This window comes from Quercus robur, chromosome 5, assembly GCF_932294415.1.
Source record: "Quercus robur chromosome 5, dhQueRobu3.1, whole genome shotgun sequence".
In the NCBI taxonomy this organism is placed as follows: Eukaryota; Viridiplantae; Streptophyta; class Magnoliopsida; order Fagales; family Fagaceae; genus Quercus; species Quercus robur.
The window spans coordinates 88,975,371-88,985,991 of record NC_065538.1 but is presented as its reverse complement, the minus strand read 5'-3'; the positions used below and the strand labels follow the sequence as shown (position 1 = coordinate 88,985,991).

The following is a 10,621-nucleotide window of genomic DNA, read 5'->3' as shown; positions in this document are numbered from 1 at the left end:
ATTCCACACTCCCATGAGCTTTTTACTAACTTCATTGGGCTTCCCTGACCTAATAACCTTATTCTCATCCTTGGAGTTCATGAGCCTGCCATAAACCCCTTACTCTCTTAATTTATATTGCCTTGCCCCTGCGGCGGCCCTTTCTCGCTTTTCTACCTCATACACTACCCATGGGATGCCATTTCTTTCTTTCCAGGCTTCTTTGAGCCCACTTGCCTCTTCAAGACCCATTTATTTATTTGTTGGGCCTGTGATCCATTATTCCTTCCGCTTGGACCTAATGGTTTTTTGCTATCTATTTTGTCAATTCCTTGTTGCCCTTATTATTAGGCTTTCTTTCTGTCTGCCTGGGCTCTCACAAATGGCCCTCAACAATAAGTAATGTAGATTTTGGTAATGTGAGCTTCTTTGTAGTCTTGTATTATCGTAATCCTATATATGCACACAAAAAATGAACAAAATACCATAATTTTCACATTACGGTAATGTGACCGTAATGTAATAAATGAACATGAAGCAAACCAAACACCCCTTAAGATGAAGAAGGAATGTGCATACAATAATATATATATGGCCAAAATGAGCATTTGCTCCTTTCGCCAAAACTTTCCAATAAAATACCCATATTCTAAAACTATCTAGTAAAATGCCCTTGTTTTAAACTTGATTTTCTAAAAATCGAGTTTCAATGAAAAACTCGATTTTTAGAAAATCGAGTTATGTGAAATCAAACTTAAATAAAATAAAAATAAAAATACATGGAACTCGAGTTCCATTGAAGGAACCTGAGTTCCATGTAAAATTTCTCACATTACTCGATTTTCATCAAATCAAGTTTTCCATTGAAAAACTCGAGTTCCATTTAAGGAATTTGAGTTTCATGTAAAATTTCTCACATTACTTGATTTTCATCAAATCGAGTTTTCCATTGAAACTCAATTTTCATCAAATCAAGTTTTCCATTGAAACTCGATTTTCTAAAATTGAGTTTCTAAATAGGGACATTTTGCTAGATAGTTTCATATTATTGAATTAATACAAATTTACTAACCTACAAGTCATTTCACTAAATTATGTGTCATTTAGGACAATTCAAATATTGCTACCTAAATGACATATACGATTGAATCCAATTCAGCATGTCATTTCACTAAACTATGTGTCATTCATAATTGTGTTCACTCTAGGTTGCAAAACTACATCTCATGAAGTTTTAGCCAAGACAAACGACATTATTTGGAGCAAATTAGCCTGCTCAATTTCTGGTTCAACCAAATGACTAAACTTGAGTTTTGGATTGGTCCACAAATAATTCTGGTACCATGCACTTTATCACAACTATTTTAAGTGGCAGACTGAGTGGTAGAGAAACAATGATAAATTCATGTGATAGCAAGAGATAGTCAATTATGGCCTGCCAAATAGGATAGTTGTGATGAAGTGTGTGTGAAAATGTGTGATACTACCTAGAATTATTCTTGGCCACAACCTAGATTCAGTTTGGACCAACTTTATATATTTTCTTGATAAGTTAAATCAATATTCTATTATAACTTATTATCTAGGTATTTATTTACATATTATTTATATTCATATACTATATGTGGGGCCCGAGAATTTGTGGGCCCGGTCCACTTCATAATAGGGCCCAAGATCCAAGCCAAGGAGAATAATTTTCGAGGATGCAAAGTATAAATCCGGACAAGGCCCACATATATGGCCGAGGACGATTTTATGCTCGGCACCTCACAAAACGCTTAAAGAAAAGGACAAAATCAGTACATGGGCAGGACAAGGGAAAAAACTACCAACATTGTAGTACAGAACCCTGCATCTGACAAGCCCATGCTCCAAACCATGCTATTTAACTTTTCCAACCACCCCCAACCACTCGATGTATGGATTGATAGGACAGGTCTATACCCCAGAAAAGTGAAACTTACACGTGGATACCAAAAGGGAAGTGAACACTAGTATAAAAGGAAAAGAGAGCCAAGGGGAAGGGATCCTCGGGAAGGAGGGAAAAATCCTACAAAAGGAAGAAGGGGAAGGATACTATGCTCCTCGGACGTAATCCGAGGACTCAAATCCTACAATCCGCACCAATGGAATGCTTAGCTAGTCAAGCTAAGTCCGCACATATATAAGCTTCCATAAAAACCACGACTAAACCGCTGACCTGTGACCAAGGTCCTGCCTTTCAAGCCCACTCTCTACAAATCATATTGTTAGGGCTCTTTACATACGAGCTCAATGTCATTCTTGGGTCGTTAAATAATCGTGTCCCTACATTATACCTTAAGGATGTCATCATTAAAAAAAAATTGTAAAAAAATTGTTAAAGGATGTGATCTACTAATTTGTTTACCATTTTAATTTTTTAATTTTTTTTGCAAAATATTCCCAATTTTTAATCTAAATTTTAACTGAATCAATGACCAAAGCCTAAATGTTCATTCGGCAAAACATTTTTACCTTTTGTTTTAGTTTCTTTTCATAAAAAAAAATAATAACAAAATTAAATTTTTTTTTTTGGTTGAAAATAAGCTAATTTTAATCTTTTTTGACAAAAAAAATTAGAATAAAAGCTATTAAAAATTATATATTTTTTTTGGTCTCATTTTTAACTAATAAGCTTCCAAAAACTATGGGATTCCAAACAAATACTATATTAGATCAAGTTTCAACCTAAATTAATAAATATGCATCAAGTACAAAATTCTAAAATTTATTATTTATTTATTGAGTACCGTAGCCTTAGTAGCTTGTAGATCTTTTTACATATATTTGAGAAGAGAATTTTATAGGATCATTTGGGACATCTAAAATATCACCCCAAAAGAGAGACAGATAGCTAGCCCCTCTCATTCTCATTTCTCATTTCACACCCTAGGAAATGTAATCAATGTGATTCGCACTATATATCCATTTCCTGTCCAATCAAAACGGTTGTTATCCATTTCCATTTTCGTTTTCAACACGTATTAAAAACTTGCCTCACCTACGACCCGTGTGTAACCAAAATTGATATCATCGTGAGGCAAGTTTTTAATACGTGTTGAAAACGAAAATGGAAATGTCCTCTTCACGTACAGTCTCCTTCATTTTGATGTATAACTGTATAAGTCTTAGTGTTCGTCTTCCTTTTCCTATTCCTCTTCGCCTAAAAGAACACGTGAAACAACTTGAAAATATAATTGTTCCCTTTTCCAAAGATATGTTCACTAATTACCACACTTCTAATTTCTTAAGCACTGTGTTTAATTTTTATTGTTTGTTTGTTTCTTAATTATACTCATACTTTCTTAATCAATGAACGGTAAAAATATCAAGAAGATTTTATCCTTCAAACTCTAAATTTATATGTTATAATATCTAAATTTATTGAAATATTAAATAAGTACACATTTTTTATTTAAATTTTATGCCCGAACAAAGTATTTGATTGTTAACACTAAGCTTGATTTTAATTTAATCATTATAATTTGATATTTAAGACAAGATTTCTTTTATTTGTACATTTTTTTTTCATAAATATAAATGTTTACTAGAAAATATGCACATGGATATAAAATTTCTTTTATAAGAGAGAGAGAGAGAGAGAGAGAGAGAGATAGAATAATAGATTAATAATTATTAGTATTTTTGAATCTCAACATGCAAGAAGAATGAATTTTAATGAAAAAATACATTATGATATTAAAAAATTTATATAAAAAATAAAAGAAAAATTAACGGATACCCTAAGGACATTATTTTAGAAAATATCTTTAGAAACTTTTTATGCGAAAAGAAAAAAGCAATTGTTTTTTTTTTATTCAATTTTTTATATTTTCCACGAAAATGATATTAAAATTTTCCTAAAATTATTCATTAACAAATGTTCTAAGGACACTATTAATAGAACTCAATAACAAAATATTTAATAAAAAATATAACTCGCTCTAGGTCCCAAAATGAAGGAATCTGTGCCTGATACGGGTCTCATAAAATAACTTCCCTAACTCCTCATGAGTCTTGCTAAGGCACAAACGCAAGTATTTTTCTCCCTATATATAAGTTTGTTTGGATACCGCTTATTTCTCAAAACTGAAAATACTGTAGCAAAATAATTATTAAATATTTGAATAGTGCCGTAAGACCCAATTTTTTTTATAAAAAATATAATTTTACTAAAATTTGTATATACGGATCCCTATAACACGAGATAGATTTCATTTGTATGGGCTATATAATATAATATAACACTGTATCAAAAAAAAAAATAAAATATATATATATATATATATATATATATATATATATATATATAACGAGATTAATTTAGACTTTGAAAAACAGGCATTAATAATTACATATTTAGGAAAATAGTTAAAATTATTATAAATTTTAACTACATAATACTTATAAATTGATATGACAAAAATATATATGGTGTCACTTAAAATTTAGTAAAATTAGCAGTTTCAATAACATCACTCTTTATTTGTAATATTCCTAATTCCTATTATTTTGTATCTTAAAAAGAACTCCTATTATTTTAATGAATCATAATACTGTTTATATATCATAATATATGTGTCTAGAACAAAAACTGCACCTTAAAAACGTGGCTATATTATATCATACAACTATAGTAGCTGTAGCTGTTATCATTTTTGCTTGTAATAGGCGGTAGACAATGGAAGGCACATCGAAATTTCATTTATGAATGTAAAATTAATAAATAAAGAAAAAGTAGAAGAATTGAAAGAGTTGAGAGAGTAGTCAATTAATATTATCAATGATAAAGAGATGGTGGGTTGGTACATTGAATAAAAAATAATAATAAAATAAAAAGGTAATTACAAACAGTAGATAAAGATCACCATCATAATATAATACAACAAAGTAAAAGAAAAAGTTGCGAAGCGAACGATTGTCCAATCCCACTAGGCATTGAGCACACTTAGTTACATACATAAGTACGCATATATATGACTTCCAAGGTTCCAACTCCACCATTTGAAGCCGTCCAAATTGAACAAAGCACGACAAATAAGCAATTAAATAGCACAATGTTGGAGATAATCAAAAGTCAAGGGTCTAAAGAGATGAGCAGCTTCAGTCTCTATCAACTCCACTTGGCCTTTCAAGAGGTGCACGTACACAACCCAGTCACCGTTGCAACTTGGACTTGGCATTGGCATCACATACCCTGAGTCACCTCCCCATGGAAAATGGTATGACCCAAATATTGGCTTACCCCATCCAAAATCCACCTTTGACTCTGGGAACCTTTGCCCTGATGATACCACAAAAGCTGGTCCATCTTCACTCCCACTACAATATATCTTAGCCAACCCTGGCACTGGACGATGAGACTCCACCCAATCTATGAGCCCCAAGAAATGTTCCTTGGTCACTGCACCATCCAAGAAATCATGAACTTCATTGGCCACATAACTCAATGGATTTTCATCAATCTCATTTACTTCCTTGCCTCCATAAGGTATGGATAGCACATTTCCAAAGTAAGACCCCATGAGTGAAGCTTTGTCTATATCTCCATCACTTAACCTTGTCCTACCATCCACAACAATGCCCATTTTGGTTACCTTTTTGTCCACATTGTTAAGAATAGCATGTTTAGCAACCATCTTCCACAAGAAGGCACTAAAGGACTCTAGTTTAGTCCTCCTGCAACCATTGGTTGTGGTAGCTAGTGATTGGAGCAGGTTGAGTTGGTCAGCTTTAATGTAGTATATGCGGCTAATAAGATAATCATCACCAGGTTGTGGGTCTTTGGGTGGAGGCAATGAGGTCACTGGAACATACATGTCGTTCAAAGATGGATGAATTGAACCAGGGCGTCTAGGATTGAGTAAAGAACGACGAAAACATGGCACCGTAGAGATGGGTTTTGACTGAGCCATCTCAGCCCATGACACAAGAAATAGGTTGGCCGAGTAGGCGTCTGCAATTCTATGGTCAAACGTGCACGCCACAACCAACCCACCACACTTGAGCTCGGTTGCCTGCATATTCCAAATATAAAACCAAAAATGTCAGTATTAGTATTTTTTTTTTTACTACGTGCCTTGTCAAACATTTAATATTTGACTAATTCGTCCTCACCAAATTCATGTACTTGTCGTGTTTATTTGGATTGGTTGCTGTTTTAATTTTAACAAGTTATTGGGTTAGTAGGTTATGACTTTTGGTATATAATAATTAATATCAAAAGGAGCCTTTCTTTTTTAATTAATTTTATTCTTTTTTTTTTCTCTCCGAAATATGATTAATTTATGAAGTTTGTTAGTCCTACATATATAATTGATTCCATTTTTTTATTACAAAAAAAAAAAAAATCCATTTTTTACAGCTTGTTTTTCTAAATAGTTAATTATAATTAACTATAGCAATATCACGTGTGTGAAAATAATGCCTTACTTTTGACAAATTCAATTAAAGTGAGTAAAAACAAAAAATATTAATAATAATGTGAAATTTGATTCCTTTTACCAAAAAAAAAAAATTAAATTTCATCTTTAACATAGACTTTATAGTCACGTGGAACGTACACATTATTAAGGAACTCATATTTGACACATAAGATATTTTCTTATCAAGCCAGGACCATTAGAAAAGAAAACAATTTATCAGTTATTGTTCAATATCACGAACCATATAATTTAATTTTCACCCTCAAAAAATATATATATAAATTAATTTAAATTAAAAAACTGAAAAAATAGAACACATGAAATAGTAGCTAGGATTTGTTCAAAGCAATTATTGATCATTTTATTATAATATAATTGAAGCGGCAAATTAAGGTGCGGCAGCCGGCATGGTTTAGAAACAGAGGCAGACTGTGATTCTCAAAAAAAAAAGAAAAAAAAAAGAGCATACTGAAACTACGAATATCCGTACGATCCAAATGAAACATATCATTCAAAGTTTCAAAACCAGCAGTTTGGCATTTGGGAAGAAGCCAAAAAGTAAAACGCATCTTTTTCATATTAGTTTCTTGTGTGGTGACGGTACATCAAACTTTGATCAGCCGCCTAATTTCGGATATTTGTGAGTTTGGATAACTTGGGGAACTCACAAGTTTTTTAATAAAGGAAATGTAACATCTAAGCTGGATTCCATGGGATGCCTAAACAAGGACAAGGAATATTTCTGATTTAAAAACAAATTAAGTAATACTACTTCATTAAAAGTGGTTTTAACTAAGATAAAATCTATTTTTGGTTTTGATCTATTTATTTATAAATAGATAATCATAAATAAAATAAATCAAAAAGGCATAACGTTTTTTTCAAAGTAGTGTCAAAAACTATTCTCATTTCTTATTATTTCAGATTTTTATTTCATCGCAAAATACTCTACTGGCTATTAAAATTGAATTGTTTGCATGTAAAGTTATGTGGCTAGCATCTTCCAAAAACACATTTTAGGGAGAAAAAAAAAATTATATCCAAAAAAAGTTTCCAGGATTTTCTCCCTTTAAAGGAAAAAAAAAGGGTTCATTTGAGATGTATTAGGGGTTGGAGAAAGATTGACGTTATAATGTGATAGGGACTTTTTATACACTAAGATAATTTTCGCTCTAGCAGGAGCCAAAAAATATTACCGCTATGTGTGTGTGCGTATGGGGTGTACGTGAATACATTGGGAATAAGAAACACGTGACGAACCTGGACAGCGAGCACACCATTCTTCTTCTTGGGCACAAGTTTGCCTTCAATGGTGTCATCAGGGTTATAAAAGTCGAGGTCTTTAAGCTCTGCCTCAGCAAAAGCTTCGACAAAGTCCACACCACGGTTATTGCAAAGAATCTCAGGTTCACCAACAGGGTTTGACACCACCTCACCAGCAAAAGCATAGTATGTCACGAGAGCTTGGGCCAAGGCCTTCTTAAGAACCCCAACCATGGAGCCAAAATTATTAGAGAGGTCCTTTCCCAGTAAGCTGGTGTTCTTCTTGTAACAGAAAAACACACCCACATCAACTGGGGGTAGAAGCAAGTCTAGGTTGGATAGTGGTAGCCAATGCTCTTGCAGTGGCAGCACTGCTGCCACAACCTCCCTCTTGCTCACTTTCACATTCAACTCTCCTCCTCCTCCTCCTTCTGAACCCATGTTTACAGAGAGAAAGAGAGACAGCAGTAAGAGACTATAAGAGTATAAGACAATAGTTTTGAAATATGGTTGATGGGGTTTGATAGGGGAGTGGATATATAGAGGCCCCTGTGTGGGACTGTGTGTGACATTTTTCTTAATTAATCATTTAGTCAAGGTAGGCCTTTGTAGAATAGAAAAGTATTACACCTAGGAAATAGCTATGCAACTGGGTTTGGATTCAGCGGAAGATTCAGCGTTTCCGCTGAATCCCGCACGTTTTCTTTTTTTTTTTTTTTTTTTTTTTTAAGGGAGCAAAATTTACTATTTATGAAACAAATTTTATTGTTACATATCGTTCTGTCGTTGTTTACGTACTATTTATCACGGCCAAAATGGCCCATTAGCATGTTTTTTTGAACTATTTAGCAACAGAGCACTGTTTCGGAACTATATAGCAATATACCACTTTTTCTGGTACTCGAGCTTGGTGAGCTCGAGTACCATGTTTTTTACTGGTCAAACATCTTCTCAAAAAAAAACGCCGCTATAGGGCCCGAAAACGTCACTATAGGGCTTAAAAACGCCACTATAGGGCCCCTTGAACCTGTTATGGGGACTTATAAAAAAATTTTGCAGTAAAACGCCGCTATAGGGCCCAAAAACGTCACTATAGGGCTTAAAAACGCCACTATAGGGCCCTTGAACCTGTTATGGGGACTTATAAAAAAATTTTTGCAGGAAAACGCCGCTATAGGGCCCGAAAAACGTCACTATAGGGCCCCTTAACCTGGTATGGGAGCTTAAAAACGCCGCTATAGGGCCCGAAAACGTCACTATAGGGCTTAAAAACGCCACTATATGGCTCCTTGAATATGGAGCGACAGTGGATTAAAAAAACATGGTACTCGAGCTCACCAAGCTCGAGTACCAGAAAAAGTGGTATATTGCTATATAGTTCCGAAACAGTGTTCTGTTGCTAAATAGTTCAAAAAAACATGCTAATGGGCCATTTTGGCCATTTATCACTGTAGCAATACTGTTTATATATTAAAAAATATTAAAAATAAGTTTCACGGTACTATTTATATATTTAAAAATTATTTTACTACAGTGTTTTCAGTTTCAGCAACAATAAGTTCAATCCAAACGGACCCTAAGCCAACTATCCAAAATCAGTTTGCACAAGCATCTTTTCTTTTTCTTTTTTTGGATAAACTTTTTTAAATCTTTTCTTCTTATAAACATTTTTTTTTTTCTTTTGGTAAAAGCGGAAATCTTTTAGCTAGTAAAGCTAGAAAATAGAAATATGAAATACAAGACAGTTCGTATAAATAAAAGAAAAAGATAATCACGACAGTAGCTGATTGTTCAAAGCAAAGGCTTTGGCTTCTCCAACGTGGGATTGGCACTTACATACAGCCCTTGCGATACCAACAAACTGCCGTGTTTAAAAAATCAATAATATAAACAAAGAAAGCAAAGGGTGTATAATTTAATTTGGACCCTTTCTGCATATTTGTATAATTTTATGCACCTAGCTTAACAAGGACTCACTCTCATCAACCAATAAAAAAAAAAAAAAAAATACTCATTTTACTTACAACCACCTAATCGCTGGATTTAATCTGAACTTTGGAGGATCTCATTATCAACTACACGGGTTTAGCAAGTGGTAGTGGACTTTAATTAATCTCCACCTTTTATTTAGTTAATGGACAATTTGATAGTTTCTTATTAAAACAAAATGAAATTTCAGTTAAAAAAATATTGGATGTCACTATCAACTACACAGGTTTAGCTTATTTTTAGTTCTTTTTTAGCTGGATATCTCCTTTTATTTTAAATACACAATAGCAAGTGATAATGGACTTTAATTTCCACATTTTTATTTAGTTAGTGAGTAATGTGACAGTTTCTTATTAAAGTAAAATGAGATTTCAATTAAAAAAGTACTGAAAATAAATCAAACCCTAACTACACTTAGACTTATAATAAACTTTTGAGTCGCAATTTTTGACTTTTGTCATAACTTTGATGTGATAAATTATGAGTAATTGTTTATTACTTTCATATTGTTTGCCAATTTTTTTTTTCACAACAAAGAAATTGCATGACAATACTTGCATCGTCTATTTTATTATTTTTATTTTGTTGTCCAAAGAAACAATAAAAACTTTAGGGAAAATGCTAGGGACAAAAAAAAAAAAAAAAAAAAAAAAAAAAAAAAAACAAACAAACAAACAAATTACTTGCTAACATGCCAAGTTTTGATTAGACTAAATCACTTTTATATGAGTCAACCACTCACAATTTTTTATAACACAATAAGTCTAGATATGCAATAAATTTTATAAAAAAAATATTCCCTAATGTCTTCATGATAGGCGGTGATTGTTATTCAATTAAGTAATGTTGGTGAATCCTAAAAAAAGGCACATCAAGCCACATCATCAATTATGTAAATCAACTACAAAAAATTGATGCTACGGGGATATTACATCAAAGAAGTG

At 32.7% G+C, this 10,621-nt stretch overlaps 1 protein-coding gene across 1 annotated transcript; it reads right to left on the bottom strand.

The window, feature by feature from the left end:
* Window positions 1–4,746: 4,746 nt before the first annotated feature.
* Window positions 4,747–8,231, bottom strand: LOC126727674 (coniferyl alcohol acyltransferase-like). The gene is made up of 2 exons (XM_050433597.1): window positions 7,686–8,231; window positions 4,747–6,017 (listed from the first exon to the last, which is right to left on the bottom strand). The coding sequence occupies exons 1-2, from the start codon at window positions 8,127–8,129 to the stop codon at window positions 5,046–5,048; spliced, it is 1,416 nt and encodes a 471-aa protein (XP_050289554.1). The 5' UTR covers window positions 8,130–8,231; the 3' UTR covers window positions 4,747–5,045.
* Between the last annotated feature and the right edge of the window lie 2,390 nt (window positions 8,232–10,621).

What these genes read in the sequence shown, in the direction of transcription:
- LOC126727674 (XM_050433597.1), bottom strand. Translation starts at nt 8,129, where the DNA reads ATGGGTTCAGAAGGAGGAGGAGGAGGAGAGTTGAATGTGAAAGTGAGC. An exon ending in ATGGTGTGCTCGCTGTCCAG is followed by an intron (nt 6,018 to 7,685) that starts GTTCGTCACGTG and finishes TGGAATATGCAG; the next exon opens with GCAACCGAGCTCAAGTGTGG.